Below are 18,598 nucleotides of genomic sequence, written 5' to 3' on the forward strand. Positions count from 1 at the left end.
AGTAATTGTTGGTGTCATTTGCAAAATGATTTTGTTATATTAGAGCGTTCTTCCTGCAGCTATGTACTGGAAGAACTCAAATAAAGTGCCAATCAAACTAGAGCGGAGGTTTGGTAAAATAATGATAAAAATAGCAAACATTCGAAAATATCAAAATAAGAACAGCAGACTCTATAATAGACAACTTTATAGAGTTACTTTTCATTTAGTTTACTGGACCATGAAGATGTGTTGAAGAAGTTACTGTACAGTTTACAGTAAAAACATTCCAAAGTAAAAAACATAAACTCAATGAAGAGCTAAAAATAAATTAGCAAATAGCATTTTCAGCTATTTGAAATTCTTTAACTTTTCCACAGGTACTGTCTGCAACAATAAAGTTTTGTAAATGAGAACATTGACAAGGTGTAATGTTGTTGACAACAACAGCAAGGCCTTAGATAATGTCTCAACAAACGTCACGTATTTTGATGAGAAGGTTGACTTTGCAAATATAACAAATGTACATTAGGATAACATAATTGTAAAACGACTGTCTCGACGATAACTGATGATAACGTTCAGTGAAATGACGGCGACAGTCATTTACTTTTTATTATGAAAATAGCGATATTGCGCCTGAGAAGCAGACTGTGATTGTTGTGTTGTGTTGCGTTGTAATCCAAACAAAGCATGGACGTGGAGTTTTTGAAATACAAATTTCGAGATGGCTACAATGGAGTTATAACTAAAACGAGTAAGTGATAAGAATTCAATTTCAAAGAAGTATACAACAAAGAAAGAAAGAAGAAGATTCCCATTGATCCCGCAAAGGTTCCAATTAACCTAAACCACGATTAATAATTGGCGATAACTATCGCTATATATATGTAGATTATGGAGAAATGAAAATAAAAATACTAAGTTTGGATTGAAACTGTTGTCACCTTGTTTGTTCTGGTAGCAGTCATGTTTTTGCGAGGCAGTGGCATCGCCTTTGTTTTGCACAAAGGCGTTATCGCAGCCGGACATCGGACGAGGCCCTAACTACCAGTAACTAGCAACCTCTCTACGTAACGCTACGCCTCTAATTTATTGCTAATAGTTAAGGCAAAGCTTTGTTCTGTGTTACCTTATCGTAATACATTAACAATATATTTATTATCTGTTCGTGAAATAATGTTTTTTGGTTGATTATTTCAAGGGCTTTCTGTGTCGAAGGTCAGGTGTTTCTGTCCAACGATATAAATGCTTCTGTCTCCAAATGTATCTATTTAGTCCAGGATGCCGAAACGCATTACATTCTTCAATAAATTTAGTAGACATATTCCGTGAATTTTCCGCTTAGGTTTTGTCTCTCGGGAAGGAATATTAATGTGGATGATGAAAAATCATACTGTATAAATCTTCGGTGGTTGTAATCGATACTTAATTCAAAAACAAATGGTTTTCATGCAGAGTGGCGAGTGGGCGTGCGACACGTGCAGGTAACCTACATGTTGTTGTGCGCGGCGGCGCTGGGCGCACTACGGGCCAGCGCCGGCGTCGCGCTGCTCGCCCTCACCGACACCTCGCGACGAAACGATTCCTACGTTCAAGTACATTATTATTTAATTAAATCAAATTGTTTGGGATGCTTGACCTAGAAGACCTAGTTAATATTATTGAATGTAATATTTGTAAGTATTACAAATGTGTATGTAGATGACGGCGGGGGGCGAGGGTGAGCGGGGCGCGGCGCTGTGGGCGTTCTTTAGCGGGTACGCGCTGGCTCTGCTGCCTGCCGAGCTGTATCTGCCGCGTCTCGGGGACAAGTTCGTTATCACCGCTGTGCTCCTTATCAATGGGAGCCTAACCGCTCTTATGCCTACCATTGTTAACAAGGTAAAATCAGCATTCAGTAACCCTTGTTGTTGCTCCCTAAAGACAAAAACGTTTTATTAACAAAATCTTCATTTCGTATCTTGGTTAGGTTAATTACTATATCAACCTAAAACCATAGGGATAAATCATAAGGCGCGACATACAGGGAAATAATTTGTTTTTCTTGTCTAATGACTTATTCTCAGTTCTTGTGGCTAAGAAGGAGAGTTTCTTGCTGAGACGATTGATGACGTCACATGCTGTTATAGAAGCTACACGTTTACCGGATGTTTAATTTTGATTAAAATATTATTAGTTAATAATGTGTTATTAAGTATTAGTTTCAAGCGACTAATCAATATAAAGAGTTGACAAGAAGATGTCCCGCTTGTTATCACAATCAACTATAAATACTTACTTTTTTATTATTTTGTGGTTGTTTGTATTTTGCATGTTGCAGGGCAGCTGGACGGCGCTGTGCAACGCTTACTTTCTGATGGGCATGACGCAGCCCTGCATAGCCCCCGTCAACCGCGCCCTGCTCGATAACTGGCTCCCGCCTATAGAGAGACAGACTGCTGCCTGTATTATAGATACAGGTAATCGACATTGAATTTATATTCTGATTGGGTTTGTAAATTATTTCAAGATATACTAGTTCGCTTTGAAAAAAAAATTGTTAAAGTTCAATAAATTATTTATCAATTGATGGATATAATAGGTGATATTTGATGAAAAGCGTACATTTTAGGTAGTTATGTAGGCATGATAGTGGCCCTGCCGGCGTCGGGATGGCTGAGCGGGTCAAGGCTAGGCTGGGAGTTGATCGCCTACGCGCAGGCCACACTGGCGCTGTCACTGGCCGTACTGTGGGCGCTGCTCACGGCCGCTTCGCCCGAGCAGCACCACGCCTGCCCCGACGCCGAGAGGGAGTACATAAAGGAGGCCTCAGCGGGATACCGAAAAGTCAGTTTCGTGCGATGCAGCTCTAGATAAATCATATCAGATAATTTAATGTAATATCAGTTAACTATATACCATTTAGTTATTACTAAAAAGTTAACTACCCTTTATATATAATAGGTTTGTAGTAAACTTAACGATAGGTTGTTGATACTTATTAGTAGTAAATTTGTAACATGTAGTACGTTCGCAGAAGATGCAGCGTGTGCCATGGCGCAGCATGCTGCGCTGCCGGCGCGTGGCGGGGCTGGCGCTCGCTCACGCCGCCAACAACGCTCTGTTCGTCTTCTACTTAGTGGACGTACCGCTGTACCTCAAGTCAACAGGACTCTCGCTGCAACAGGTACTGTATGTATGTATATCTGCAGTGTATTTACAGTGTTCAATGATAAGTATGTAATTTTCAACTATTTTTATTTCCAGTGTGGAGTGCAAGCAATGATGCCGTTCATATGTTTACTAACGCTGTTCGCGACCACTGCCCCGACATTACGTTGCTTGTTGAAGTCTAATTTGATGGCTCACCTGTTCAATGTTACATATACAAAGATCGTGGTCAATGTGCTTGGTTAGTAAAGGTTGTCCGTTTAAAAATACCTTTCCAAATTCAGTTCCGGTGAGTAAAAAATTTACTGGAAGGGTGAATAAATTCTCTTTATGAGACATTTTGACTTTTTTCATCCTCTTACCAAAGAAGAGACAACAGGTCACATTTTTGTGACAAAGAATTTATTTAATAAAGCAATACCGAGGCCACGTGCAAGCAGCTCGCCAGCATCGGCGTTTGCGGCCGAGGTATCGGAGCCCCGGAGCTACGGAGTGTTAATTATAAAATTCCTCAGATATTGATGTCAACGAAATTGATTAATAATAACCCGAGCCGACATTGTGATTTTGTAACATGGTTCGCCGACCTGATTCGGCACTTGGTGAGAAAATGTTTTTTCCAATATAACAGTTTTCAGGGTTTTCACAATTAAACAAGAAAGACATGAAGACATTTATAGTTTCGCGTGCGTTTTTACTGTGACGTTTATTATATAACGGCCACTAAAAGGGAAATACGTTTAAATGAGAAGTGAATAATTAATATAACCGCATTTCAGGAAGTGTACCGATCGTGGCGGGATTAGCGATGTCACCTAACATGCCGGAGCAATGGAGTTATTTAAGACTTTGCGTATTAACTGTTACGCTGGGATTACTCGCTTTCCAGTATTCCGGCTTTATTGTGAGTCAGAATATTAACCTTGTTGATTTTCGTTGTTGTATATCCGACAAAACCTACTACATATTATATAATATATATTTGCTTATTGACACACTTATTGACTTTTGCGCTGTTCGTGTATATTTCAGTATGTCGATATTTTTTTGATTTTGTTTATGGATTCCCGAGAAAATTAAAGGTAATTCCGCTTATTGTGTTTGTTTCAGCTAAAATGTGTATTTTGCAGTAAAAAATTACAAGAGAAAATCTAGGCGAGCTAAAACAGAATTCAAAAACATCTTCTTCTATGGACACGTGTTTCAAAAATGAACCGTTCTTAATATTTCCAGGAAAATGTTCGAGATTTAAGTGAGAATTATCGCGGTATGCTGATCGCAATAACGAGTGCCTTTGCCAGTGTCCTGGGCGCAGCAGTGCCCCTGGTCACTGGAATAATTCTCCGAAATCACCAGGTAAGTCAGCAACGTAACTAATCTTCTTGTTATGTGATGTACTGTAGTTTAACTACATATATTGGTGATTCCAGAATGAAACGGACGCATGGCGTGTGGTGTTCTGTTGTATGGCGGGTTTGTACGGAGTATGCAGCACGGCGGGGGGCGCGGCGGGGGGCGCAGGGTTTGCGCTGTGGGACCGCACCGGGGGTCGAGACTTCGCCTATCACAACACTGGCCTCAGTCCCGAGGGTCTGTTTGCTTATATTTTATATATGTTAATGATTCTCTTATTTAAAAGTTAATTGTTGCTCTTTCATCATTTCATTTAATGGGTTTTAGAAGCAGAATACTATGAGCATGTATCCAAATGTAGTTGAAACATCGACCATTTCATCCTTTATTGAGGGTATAATCAGGTAACCAAGTAACCACACAGAAGACTGTCGTAAAGAGGAAGAAATTCCGCGTTTCATCAGACGAGTGCGCGTGTCGGAAGCCAAATTTTAGTTCACTTTCCTTTCTCACCCTTATTTATAAGGAAAGGATGGGTACGAGAAGTGGATTTGACGAAGGAGGATGTGGATATGAAGTGTGTCTCTTCCTATATCTATTAAAGGTAGTCAATGCACCTACAATTGCGTATGTCTACGGACAGCGGTGGCTTCGCTATTTCGGCGAATTCAAGTGGCCGCTTGATCATTTGTCACCTCACTTATATAACATAATAACATTATAACATAAAAAAATCAATCGATATTTAATTTTGTCAATGTACCATTTCCTTCTTGACAGATGCTAGTCAATTGGAACTGCTGGATATGTACCCGAAGAAGCCGATGGCGGCAACACCGAGCGAAACTATTTCCTGACCTAAATATATTCGTACTCGTTTTTACTAATGTTTTGAACTTCGTCGATATTGTTATAGTTTTTACTACTTAAGGAAACACATTATAATAATAAACAATTAGAAAAAAATAATAGTCTTCTTTCATAATGAGTCAATTAAGTTAAAAAGGTGGATATATATGTATACTATCTCTGTACTAAGTTACCTCATGTTATTAACAAAATAAAAACCTGAATCTATAAAAAATAAATATGTCTGTGTGAAGGGACCCTTAAATAACAAAAATACTACTCCGGACATAAGGATAGGACGAAGGACAGGGTGAGGAAATCTTCTGCGTATATGTTAAGAGTCCACAGTTTCCTTACATACGCTATGACACAATGCCTTGCTCTACAACGTTGAACCACACCGCCACACCGCCGCACCGCCGCACCGCCGCACCGCCGCACCGCCGCACCGCCACACCGTGCGGAAATTTCCACTGACGTAATAGTCTCAAAATGTAGATAAGATGATTTGCCAGTTGACTACAAATATAATCATCAAATAAATGTACCTATTTTTTTAAGAATTACTTTGTGATACGCCACTCTATTTATACAGTTTAAGTAAATGTCTTTTGAAATTGATATTACATTTTAAATGAAACCAGGAAAAGTGAAAGATATCAATATAAAAGATTACATATTGGCCGGTCACGAAGCCGTAATATTAAAAAAAAAACAAACTAAAAGTAAGTTTGAGAGAATATAATTGGGAACTATTGGGTCAAAATTACGGCAAAATAGTAAATAGTTTAGTTATTGTTCACTCAACAGATCGCCATACAATGCTGTTAGTATATACCTACTCGTATTTTCTGTCGCAATTAGAAAACTTTAATTATAGACTTCTTCGTATATATTTTTTGAAATAATTAAAGTAGAAACTTTGAATTGTGGTAAAATATGAAATAATGTTATTTTCATATCTTGTTTTACTCATTTCATAATTAAAGTTAATTATAAAATAGTTTATATCTTGTCTGTAAGTTTGTTTATATTTGTTTAAACCATTATCAAGGAACTGCAAATTAAGATATTTAGATAATTGATATTGTTGTTGCGGATGGGTATTTCATTTACGACAACATCGAAATCTATGCGGGACTCGAGGGTAAGAATCGGGAGCGTGCCCAAAAGTGGAGCGAGTAAAGTAGTAGTAGCTAGTAGTTATCTACCAGTGTCTTAAAGTTTTCGTTTTTTTTTTTCAATTAACAGTACTTCCTTTTTTAAACGAGCAAGCGGCCATTTGAGTTAGTACCTTAAATCGATAGAGAGGTGACACACAGACAGAGAATATTTACCATACTTACTTCCACTTCACGCCAGTCTGATGTGTGGTCGTGGTATTGCACCGGTCGAGCCGGCCCATTCGTACAAAATATGTTATTGCAGAGTATACGACTCCTGTCCTATTCTATAGATGTCGACAACCAAAATATTTTTCATTCACAATAATTTAATTATTGTTAATGGACTAAATCATTAAGATAAGCAAATCTACTCGGCGCTAAATTATATGTAACAAATCATTCTCCAAATATTTACACTGGTTATCAACCCTTGCTGCGGTATCAGACCATCATGCGAATCGTTCACATAGTATGTCACAAGAGTGCGGTATGTCGGCAGAGAAGGCTGATTACACGAGCGTGCCCCTCGCAGAGAAACATGAAGGTCTGTCAACTTCTCCTCGGAGAACTCCGCGCTAATAATTGCTTGTCATCCTTGAGCTTTCATTGTTATGAAAGCTCAAGGATGATAAGCAATTATTATCATTACTTTCTAGAGCCGCCGGAAATCAAAGCACCGCCTGGTTTCGGCGTGCGGCACCTGCAGGCTCTGCTGCTCTTTATCAGCCTCTCCATTGGGTTCTCGATGCGCGCTCATCTCAGCGTCACCCTGGTGGCCATGACGGCACCCGGCGCTCGCAACGCCACCTGTGCCAATGTTGGACACAAACTAAACTTAACTAACTTAAGCTCAGCCGACATTAGTTCTACTTTGAACACGGAGTTTGTAGAGGAGAGTCACGTAGAGAACTGTATAGAGAAGGGACAGTCTCAGTGGAATATATATCGTGTAAGTGATCGACGATGCTAACCTTTTATATAAACATTTTAAGATACTTACTTTTCTTTATATTTTAAAACTATTTTGTTGCGAATAAATTTCTCAAGTAAACGTAATAAAAAATGGAGATGAAAACGACGTCACGCCATGCACAATTACGAATATTAGGTATATACTTGTTTCATTGAGTTTACTGGACAGATTAATAGAGATGTGGCTTGCAATAAGTGGCGGCGTGTCGTTGCAGACGTACAGATGGTCGAAGCCGAAGCAGGAGATGATCTTGTTCGCTTTCTTCGTGGGCTACACGAGTATGATGATGCCGATGGGTCTGATCGCGCAGAAATTCGGCGGCAAGCTGCCCATCTGCGCCGCGCTGCTCGTCAACGGCCTGCTCTCCGTACTCACGCCTTGGATGCCTCTTCTTGTTTGTATATGAATACAGAACTTAGCAATCTTAAAAAACTTAATAAAAATCTTAAAAAACTGGCTTGCGTAATACTTTGTTACGTACAAATATCCTCGTTATTAATTGTTTCATTCATCTTATTTACAAAGCTAAAGCCACTAATTTCTCCAGTAGAAATACCGTTGGAAACAGATACTAGTGGTGATTGCGCGATGTTGCAGGGAGGCTGGGTGTTGGTATGCGCGGGTCGGCTGCTGCAGGGCATGGCGCAGGCCGCTTTCTTCCCCAGCGTGCACACGCTGCTCGGCAAGTGGGCGCCGCTCTCAGAGAGGGGGCGCCTCAGCACCTATATCTATACAGGTCAGTTACGTTTTATAACAACCTAGCTTCTTGTTACAGGCAGAAATATTAGTTGATGACGTAAAAAATTTAATTGAACATAGTTCAATATATCGGCAGTGCGAACGCAGGCACTTTCTTGTCCCTTATCCTTATCACTTCTACAAGTATATTTAATCCCTCGTTAACAACTAAATAAGACTAATGAGGACACGCAGCAAGTGTCACGTGACCTCAATACCGAACATACAATTGTAATTTGCAAACTCCCTTTACACCCTCTAAAGCGAGTTACTAGTTCGTGTTGGAACCTCTCGAAATTTATAGGCTCGAGGATTGTTACAGAGCCGACGCAAAGTGCTCACTGTTTGTCTTTTTAGTAGGGACTTGCGACAATTACCAGTAAACTGGAAGGAAGTTAGGGGCCGGTGTTTGTTGAGGAGCCTACGCATTTTCACTTCAATCAAAGCACAGTACTTTATGCGGATATGAGGATTGTATAAAAACTGTTAAAAGTTTCTTGATATTTTTTATTTGTCGCGCGTATGCAGGGAATGATACATTACTATACTATTTAAATGAAGATGTTCTTTCTGAACATTCACTATTAGGTAAGTAACATCTCGAGTAAACTCAGTATCTAATAATATGGAAACTTTATTGTAAGTAAGGTTCAACTAATCGGAAACTTTTGAGGACCCTTGAAACCTCATAACGTTATAAATTAGAAAGCTTTTGACGGTCGGCGGAGATTCAAGTCAAAGTATAAGATAATCTTGCAAATTAGTTTACGACCATTCAGCGTCAGTGTGCCATTTCAACTTTATTTGTACGTGTGTGACTCTCACTAATGTATTTCGAAAACGTGAGCTTTATTTAGTTATAATAATTCATTTATTATTCGCTCATAGTATAATAATAAATAATTGCAATTTAATGTAGGTGTAACGATCTTTAAAGTTTAATTATTTGCTATACTTGAGCGAGAGATATCAGATAACACGCATGTCTTGAGAAATATTCAAAAGTAATAACATATGTAATTGGAGCGTATTTTTCATCCAATTTAACAATTATTGTTAAATTACATCGGCAAAGAAATCTCTTGTAGCAAAATGTTTCCCAGCAACAGAGAGAGATGGCACCACTTGGATTTTATGACTGTATATTATACGACCAGCGATAAAACAAATAAACTTGTACTTCAACCTTGTTTTCAGTGAAAAAAAATCAGGTAAAATGGCGCTGCTGAATTTGGAAGTGCGGGAATTGTGACTTGCACTTATAGTGCTGTAAGCGTGTGATCATAATGTACGATTTTAATGAAAATATTTTTTGGTTCAGATAAAATTTCCTAATTCCGCAGGTGAAACAAAAATGTCATAAATTCATACATTTAAATTTAATCCGCTTTTGATTAATTATCGGTTAAATGTTGTGTGAACTGTAGTCCTGACGCCGCCATCCAGCGTCAAATTCCGCTTCGCTGACGTTACCACTTCCTGGCGTTAATTAAAATTTTAATTTACTCTTAAAACATAATTGGTTAAATGTGAAAAAGGAATTTTTTCTACTGAAGAAAATTTAATTAATTTCCTTCTTTTAACAAACGACATGCCTCTCCGGTGCTCAAATGACGCTCTGCTATTTACTTGTAAAATAGTCTCCTATAATTTGTTAAATACCTTCGTACGTTTCGATCAAATCGATTAAAAAAAATTAAAAAATCTTTATTGGGCAAATAAAACATTTTTCACAAAATATTGTGGGCTCTGTCTCCTGAACTAGTTAATACTATGTTTCAGGAGACAGCACCTTCTCTTATCTATTGCCTAAAGTTATATATAGTTTCCTAATATATATGTAATTAAATATAGATTATTATTATTTAGATATAAATACTAGATATATAGTGTGCGATAGTGTGTGTTTGTGCATGTGCGCTTGTGTGTTTAGGTATGTATTATTTTGTTTATGGTTTTTACTACTTTTCTCCGAAGTATTATTTATATTGTTTATGTTATGTATTTAAACTTACTTATTCAAAGTAAGTAGTTGGAATTTTTTGTAGAATAATATTTCTATTATATTATATAATATTATTAATATTATGTACCTGGTCAGAAGTTAAGTGAAAAGAAGAATGTAGAGAAGGATGAAAATAGATCTTCACGCCATTAGGGCACATGAGGGGTTTTAAAAGGGGGATGTCAAAATAGCCATATTACAATTGTTGAAAAAATGTTATATATGAATAGACAGAACAATGTAAGATGTAATGATGTAGATATTAATTATATTAAAAAAGTTTGCAACCATCACATGCAGTAAAATAATGCACACATTGTTATCTAAAATAATGTAGTCTCATTTCAACTGCGAGGAATAAATGGCTACTTACAACTGAAAATGTAAGAAAAACAAAACAATGTCCTCTTTAGTTCACTTAATACGAACACAAGCAGAACAATGCCAAGATTAGACGGCTACCTGAACAATGCGAGAACAAACAAAACAAAAGGTGGAATCTGACGGCGATGGCTGGAGCGTCTCCGCCAAATAGTTCTCTCTATCCTCAATATTATTGCTCTGATTTAAATTCGGATTAATCGGTCCTTCGAATTTATCTCGTTTGCTATTTTTTTTTTGCATAATATTAAATTGAACTTTAACAACAAGCTAAGGCTACGCCCAATGTAATTATTCTTTAAGTAAATTTGATATTGTCCAAGTTTGATTTGATTGTTAGATTTCTTTGAATGCTGTAGTTGTTGTCGGCTGTAGGTTCGCAGTTCGGCACGGTGCTGGCGTTCCAGGTGGCAGGTGCGTTCGCGGGCAGCGCAGCGTTGGGCTGGCCGTGGACGTTTTGGAGCTGCGGCGCGGCCAGCCTGGCGTGCTGCGCTTTGTGGCACCAACTTGGTGCCGCCTCGCCCGCAGATCACCCCTCCATCTCCGCCTACGAGCTCGCATACATTACTAAAGATTGCAATGCAGACTCCGGGGTTAAGGTACATTGAATGTTGTTATAAGTCTAGATAGCAGTTTACATCTATTATAATTCATGTCTGCTCTATAAAGTTAGAAAATAATTGATTTTATTTTATCTTCTAAAAGTTTTGAGTTTAAACTCCGCAGCTGTTAGTTCTACGAGTACAAAGTTGAAAGTTATTCCATATACGAATATGGTGTAATTTTATTTTTTATGAAATATTCATAGAAATTTTAAAAGACTATAAGCTAAAGGCAAAGCTAAAGGCACGTCTCATACAGAAGCGGCGCACGCCGTGGAAGCACATCCTGACATCAAAAGCGGTGTGGGGGCTGGTGGCGACGCACACGGGCAGTGCCGTCGGCTATCTGCTCGTCCTCACGCAGATTCCTATGTACATGAACAAGGTCCTCGGCGTCGACATCAAGAGGGTGAGACAATGTCAAAATGTTACTATTTATTATATCACAGACTAACTTTAGGAAGGGTTCAAGCTAACTTTTTTGTAACATTGATCAGAACGGCGTGTACTCCTCGCTGCCGTACATCTCCATGTACCTCATGACGCTGCTGTTCGGCTACGTGTCGGATCTCGTCGCCAACAAGAAGCTCATGTCAATAGTCAATATCAGAAGAACGGCTAATTCAATTGGTACGTAAACGTATATTCTTTAAATAATTTTTACTTCAGATTCTATTGTACACTGATGTACTATATTGTAATTTACTCCGTGTTTACAGGAATGGCACTATCAGGGCTGTTTCTGGTAGGCTTTAGCTTTGTGGAGGACACGATGCTGGCCGTCGTCGCCATGGTGCTTTGCCTCGGTCTGCACTCTGGCGTTCACGTCGGCTTTCATGTCAGTACACATTACTGTTTTAATGCATTTAACATAAACACTAAAAATAAATAATCCGAATTACAACTTTATCTATACAATTCAATATTTGAAAGGGTTAAATTATATTTTTGTCCATATTTCCATAGATAAACCACATAGACTTGGCGCCGAACTTCGCGGGTCCGATGATGGCGATGAGTAATATGATCGCCAACTTGTCCGGACTCGCAGTACCCGTCCTCGTCTCCAACATCGTCGGCGACGACGTGGTTAGCTCGACTTTCGTAGTCTCATTTCACTCTTAGTAACCAATGGACAACCATAGTAAACCAAAATCTTATATTCATACATATGTATGACCATAAATAGTACGAAGACTCGTGTATTAAATATTATACATGTATTTCTATTGCAGACAAATCAAAAGAAATGGCAGATTCTGTTTATGATGTTCGCGGCGCTACAAATCGTCACTAATCTAATTTTCGTAATTTTCGCAAAGGGTACGGTTCAGGAATGGAACTTTTACGGCGAAGAAGATGAAGGTTACTATTTTATATTTTCAAACACAAAGATGAAGTCAACAAATATAAACAAAATGAAATTTAAAATAACCGGCTATAGGAAAAGCCGTATTTTTTTTTGTAATATTAATAATAGACTGAGTTCAAATATATTTTTCAGACGGCAAGAAAAGGGAACACGATGCAATGGTGGAACTGAAAAGTATATTAGCGAAGAGAAAGGAATCACAGAAATCTGATAAAGAACAGTAAACTGCCGCCACCGCCAACACTGACAGGGACAGCGACATAGAACAAAACGAATGAGTGCCGTCGATTGCTCCGCGATACGATACTATACGATGCTGTCTCAAGGTCATTAATGGAATCTCAGTGTGTTACGCTCGCAGGCATAACCATCACAAAAGGAAACATATCCAAAACATTATTAAGAATTTTAAATAAAGTTGTAAAAAATAGATTTGTTTGTGTCGTTATTTTGCTAATATTTTTGGTTTTCTTCATTTTTCTCCACATCTCCAGGAATCCCTTTATTTTGTTTGTTATAAGATAAAGTCGATAAATATAATTTGTTGGATATAACTTCCTATTGAATTTTTCTTTGTATTTAAATAATGTCACTACTAGGTATTAGAACAAAAAACTTTGTTAAAGCTTATTAGATAAAAAAAGAAATTATAATTCACTGTAGTGACAAACCGATAGCAAAGAGATACACTTTTCTATTACCTTCATAACTTGTAATTGATTTAAAAAATCAATAATCCCATATAATACGAATCAAATTGCACCTTACTAATATAAATGTATAGTTCTTTGGACAGTAGGATGCAATAGAAGAGCCAAACCGGAATATAAACGGATGTGACGTCAGACACCAACTAAACGTAAATTTTACTACTACTCTCTAGAACTGTAGTTGAATTTATCGGCCACAGGCATTTTACTTCTGCAATGCAGATATACTAAAAATGCGTAGCACTGGATGTAAAGGTTTACGCGTTTATATCACAAATATTTAACTGCAACTAATTCAGAAAGATGTCAGGAAATATATTATGATGTAAGGTGAGATATATGTATAATATCAGCCGTCAGGGGAAAATGTAAAAATGTAACAACGACTGAACAGATCATCTGCTTCTGCATCTTTGATTTTTGAAAAACAAAAATTAGAACAATCATTACATCTTTTTCTAACCACTTGTAGCCACCTGTAGCACCTGAAGTGAGCACAAGCTGTTATCTTACAAAACTATTAACGTAATGAAAACAAAACGAAATATATAAGTACCTACTCGTATCTAATATGTACTTATGTTATGTTATTCGAAATGTTGTTATATTTATTATATGTAACTAATGCTATTAAAACAAAGAAGGAATTATTCTTGTAAATAGTAGTGTTTGTGAATGAGATAATATTGTTTGTTGAGACGATATCGTGGTACACTCGCCTACACAATTAATTTTAAATTCAAGTAATCAGCACGAGCGAAGAGAGCTCTCAACTATTCCGCAATGTTCACAATTTTGAGGTACACTTCAATAAGAATCTATTAATCTTTCAGATTTGGGCTATTTTACTAATTACGATGAAATTGGTAGAAATGTTCGCGAGCCTCCTGAAACACTGATTTTGATAGTATTGATAACATAGCTTATTGTATGTTGTAAATTTACTTTGACTCGGAAACTTTACGTCTGTATAATTTTTACACCTAAAGTTTATATAAATCTTTATTTCGTAGTTAAAGCAACCATTAATTCCACTTCATTTACTTTTAAACAGAATCTATTTTGAATAAAACTTATCAAACACAACATTTTTACGCTATTTTGCGAGACTGTACATTTTAGACGTTTACTTATTACGTAAATATTACGTATGTAATTAATAATTAAGTACTGGAGCTAATTTCATTTTAGTAATGGCTCCGTTGAGCGTGTGAAAAATTATAACATTTAATAATTAAGTATTAAGAATCATGACAGAGAAAGATTATAAGAAAGTTCCAGTTGACGATAAGGCTGGTAAGTGGAGATAAAGTATAGCAAATGGTTTCTACCAACAGCCAAAATATTGTGACTTGATAGCCTATTATTCACTGCGCATAAATCACGAGGTCTGTTCCAAATCTAACGTTCTTTTTTGCTGGAAATACATATTTCAGAGTAGTTTATTAAATTTTATTGCTATATCAGAAGATTCCCTACAACTATATTCCAGTACATCAAGAGGCAGTGTTGCAGTACGGCTATGGGTACCGACACGTGCAGGCGCTGCTCATGGTGCTGAGCCTGGGCGTGGGCTACATGGCGCGCGCGCACCTCGGCGTCACCATCGTAGCAATGACCAGCACGAAAGCCCGCCACAGTGAGGCACTGGAAACTATTGCTAATAGTACTTTACGTTTTGACAATACAACAACACTTGTACAAAATGCATCGTACAATTTGTCACAAGATGAAGGGACAATGGTTAAAGTAAGTAGTAAGTTTAATTTAATCTTAAAAAACAATCGAAGTGGTGAAAGTCGAAGGGAAAAATTACAATTATAATTAAATTATTGCCATTTCCTTAACACTTGTTATTGGAATCTCTGGAGGTATCGGAAATAAAACCGAAGCTTAAAGAGTTTAACTTAGTACTAAAAAGTCTTCCGAGAACATAATCAAATATTTGGTTCAGCATGTATCAGCGGTCATGCTTTTCACAAACATAGTCAGTGTCAATTCCCGAGGAAGTGTACAAAGTTTGCATTAGGTGTACTGATTGTATGTACAGGTATATGATTGGCCCAAGTCGACCCAAGAGATGGTGCTGGGAGCGTTCTTCCTGGGTTACGGCACCATGATGTTCCCCACGGGGCTGGTCTGCCAGCGCTGGGGCGGCAAGCTGCCCCTGCAGGTGGCGCTGCTTGTCAACGGTATTGTGTCCATATTCACACCTTGGCTGACACTGTGGGTGAGTCAAATTATCCTTAACCTTTTCATATTAGTTGATCCTGAAATAACAAAAAAAAAATGAATATGTTATTTCAGAATGAGTTTTTAACATATTTGGTATATTGTGACAATGTCTCACCATCCTATCTCGATCCTCAATGCTTGGAGGAAATTTAAAATTAATTTAAGCAACAGACAAACAAGAACATTATTAATTTTTTTTTTCATAATATTTTTATAGACGAGAAGCTGACTTTCAACTAACTTTGGCAGAAAAAGTTTGACAAAGGGATGTTGTTTTGAAAATTTTGTTATTAAATTAGTTTGAGAGCGATTTCACTGTGTAAATTGTAAGTTAGTCGTGCAGATAAGCTCAAAGCTAAGCTTGGTAAGCGAAAAAACAAGGTGTTTTTTTTTAAATTAATTTAGAAATAATTTTTTTTGTAGTGACTTACAATGAAGATCAGTTATTACAAAACGTTACATTCAAATAAATGTAGTAACTCGTAGCAGACGATTGTGTCAGCTCTAGATGAGGGGTGTGTGCAGGGGGGCTGGCGGGCGCTGGCAGGGTGCCGCGTGGCGCAGGGGCTCGCGCAGGCGGGATACTACCCCGCGCTGCACTCGCTGCTGGCGCGCTGGGTGCCGCTCAGCGAGCGCGGCAGCCTCAGCAGTTACGTCTACACCGGTACAACACCAACAAGAGCTAATGTTTAATCTTTTAAAAGCGTGATTTTAACGGCCAAGCGTAGTCACTAATACGAAGATGTGATCTAAAATTATGCTGGAAAACGCTAAAATTTTATCATTAATGTTCATGTTCGTAAAACAATATTAATGTAAATGTGCGTGTAGGCAGCGTGCTGGGTACCGTGGTGGCGTTCCAGGTGGGCGGCGTGCTGGGCGCCAGCAGCTGGGGCTGGCCCGCCACTTTCTGGCTGGCCGGCACCCTCTGTCTCCTTGTCTTCGCACTCCTCACTGTATTCGGAGCCGCCTCGCCCGCGGACCACAAGAACTCTTCGAAGACGAAAAGAACTTCATTCTTGGACGGATCGATGATGGTGTCAAGAGGGCTGTTGGTACATCTTCATAGCATCACAAATTTATAACATAAAAATTAAATCGTACGCATGTATTTATGCTGTTGTTAATAATTTCTCACGTTTTGCAATTTGTAAATTACAATTTTCAGAAGGCGCGAATGCCGTGGCGAGCGGTGCTGACGTCTCGCCATACGTGGGCTGCGTTCGCGGCGCACGTGGGAAGCGGCGTCACGTTCGTCTTCTTCTTCACACAAGTGCCCACGTACATGCATGCCGTGCTCAGGGTCGACATCAAAAGTGTTAGTTAAACAGCGGCTCTTTATCTTATATGGAAAATGTTATTAAATATCTGACGATACAATAAGCTGTTAGGACAAAATGGTATACTGTATTCGCTTTACTAAAACTTTGAGCTGATAAGTATTATAATTACATTTTGTGAGTGCGAAGATGTTGCTTTTGAATAAAAGAATATTTGTAAGATAAGTAAAAATCTTATTTTGTGTGCTTAAATTAGATTTTTGTTTAATTTTCTTCTTTTTATTTGCACATTACCATGTGATCTGAATACAATATGATTTACATAATAATTAAGTACATATATTTTTTGAAGGTAAGGAAATGTTCAACATCTTCGCGATCGTATCTTGCTAAATAAAGGAACCATTTGAAATTTCCTGCTGAAACTTCGACAATGTCACATACCTTTTTCAGATGATAAATATTTAAATTGACTAATGGAGGCTAATATTTTATATTATACTCCTACAGAGCGGGCTGCTGTCCTCGTTGCCGTACATCGCCTCGTTCTTCTCAACGGTGCTGGGCGGATACTTCTCAGACTTCCTCACCAACAGAAATATCCTTTCCATTAAGAATGCCAGGATTATTTGTAATTCAATAGGTGAGTCTATTAGGATTCTATACATCAATTGAAACACACATCAACAATTTTTCAATAAAAAGAAAATGACTTTATGGACTTTATATTGAACTCCTACAAGTTAGTGTATTAGTTTCAGTCGAGTGCTTGTTTGCAGTGTAGTGTGAATGTAACACATAGTGTATGTACAGGGTCGGTAGTGCCAGCGGCGGCGACCGCGGCGGTGTCTTTCACTGGCAGCGTGCCGCTGGCTGTCGGCTGCTTCGTGCTGTCGCTTGCCACACAGGGCCTCGTGCACACCGGCTGGATGGTCGGTGTCTTGCATTATAACAGCCTGTTCGGGGATTTTTCCGTTTATACGTCTATATTTGATACAACATGTTGCAGGTGAACTACATGGACTTGGCGCCAAACTTCAGCGGCGGCCTGATGGCCATCGGTAACACATTCACAAACGTATTCACCGTCCTGATGCCGCTCCTCGTCTCCGCGCTCGTCACTGACGTCGTCAGTTATTTTTTCATAATACACTAGTATACTGTGGTTAATGTCAACTTGCATGAAACATAATAAAATATTATGGTAATTAGTGTTTAAAGTCTATACAGTGTGTTGAGTGACTTTTATATTTTCTTACAGACGAATGTATATCAATGGAGGATTTTGATGTTTATAATGGTTGGATTGATTTTCTTTACAAATTTGTTCTTTGTAATGTTCATGAGCGCCGATACTCAACACTGGAACGATAACGTCGAAGAAAAACAAGATGGTAAGCTTTTAAAAAGAAATATTCCATTTCTTTCTTTCTTGCAAATAATGCAAACAAATCTTATGTTGATTGTTGCTATTCATATTTTTATCTTAAATTAAAAAGAAATCGAAGTAACAGTACAAAATATAACATATTCTGTTTTATGTTTTCAGATCCTCTAAATAATTCAAAACAGATAGAAGTAACCAAATGTTAAAGTTCATGAAATTCCGTTAATAAAAGAATCTAATCTGAGTGCTCATTTTATTTGGCCTTCAACTTCCTCATCAGCTCACCTCCTGTCTCCTTGTGCTATAGTAATTACAGACATAGATATTTGAAAAAAATCTATATGTATGTATAAATGTAAACTTATATACTGCAACTTATAATTTACCTATTGTACATATGTAATGGCAAGATGCA

General features: G+C 37.9%; 3 protein-coding genes across 6 annotated transcripts; all 3 read left to right on the top strand.

Moving 5' to 3' along the window:
- Nucleotides 1–535: 535 nt before the first annotated feature.
- On the top strand, nucleotides 536–5,432 carry LOC106127085 (putative inorganic phosphate cotransporter). Of its 4 annotated transcripts, none has more exons than XM_013325056.1 (11): nucleotides 536–736; nucleotides 1,438–1,577; nucleotides 1,684–1,863; nucleotides 2,303–2,441; nucleotides 2,594–2,808; nucleotides 2,999–3,157; nucleotides 3,229–3,373; nucleotides 3,912–4,036; nucleotides 4,366–4,488; nucleotides 4,563–4,722; nucleotides 5,266–5,432. In XM_013325056.1, the coding sequence occupies exons 1-11, from the start codon at nucleotides 673–675 to the stop codon at nucleotides 5,340–5,342; spliced, it is 1,527 nt and encodes a 508-aa protein (XP_013180510.1). In that variant the 5' UTR covers nucleotides 536–672; the 3' UTR covers nucleotides 5,343–5,432. The 4 variants fall into 4 exon arrangements, with proteins under 4 accessions (XP_013180510.1, XP_013180511.1, XP_013180512.1 ...); XM_013325057.1 differs by having other exon boundaries at nucleotides 2,999–3,148; XM_013325058.1 differs by having other exon boundaries at nucleotides 2,606–2,808.
- Nucleotides 5,433–6,959: 1,527 nt separating this feature from the next.
- LOC106127082 (putative inorganic phosphate cotransporter) lies at nucleotides 6,960–13,001 on the top strand. The gene is made up of 11 exons (XM_013325052.1): nucleotides 6,960–7,044; nucleotides 7,157–7,449; nucleotides 7,688–7,867; nucleotides 8,071–8,209; nucleotides 10,973–11,196; nucleotides 11,459–11,608; nucleotides 11,697–11,829; nucleotides 11,919–12,037; nucleotides 12,166–12,288; nucleotides 12,435–12,564; nucleotides 12,704–13,001. The coding sequence occupies exons 1-11, from the start codon at nucleotides 6,972–6,974 to the stop codon at nucleotides 12,793–12,795; spliced, it is 1,656 nt and encodes a 551-aa protein (XP_013180506.1). The 5' UTR covers nucleotides 6,960–6,971; the 3' UTR covers nucleotides 12,796–13,001.
- A 1,461-nt stretch (nucleotides 13,002–14,462) lies between these two features.
- Nucleotides 14,463–18,427, top strand: LOC106126968 (putative inorganic phosphate cotransporter). The gene is made up of 11 exons (XM_013324878.1): nucleotides 14,463–14,577; nucleotides 14,774–15,030; nucleotides 15,332–15,511; nucleotides 16,042–16,180; nucleotides 16,348–16,571; nucleotides 16,685–16,834; nucleotides 17,307–17,439; nucleotides 17,610–17,728; nucleotides 17,806–17,925; nucleotides 18,058–18,190; nucleotides 18,346–18,427. Exons 1-11 carry the CDS (start codon nucleotides 14,532–14,534, stop codon nucleotides 18,387–18,389), a joined length of 1,545 nt encoding a protein of 514 aa, XP_013180332.1. The 5' UTR covers nucleotides 14,463–14,531; the 3' UTR covers nucleotides 18,390–18,427.
- Nucleotides 18,428–18,598: the final 171 nt, after the last annotated feature.

The sequence above is a fragment of the Papilio xuthus genome, unplaced genomic scaffold, assembly GCF_000836235.2.
Source record: "Papilio xuthus unplaced genomic scaffold, Pxut_1.1 DF824888.1, whole genome shotgun sequence".
In the NCBI taxonomy this organism is placed as follows: domain Eukaryota; kingdom Metazoa; phylum Arthropoda; class Insecta; order Lepidoptera; family Papilionidae; genus Papilio; species Papilio xuthus.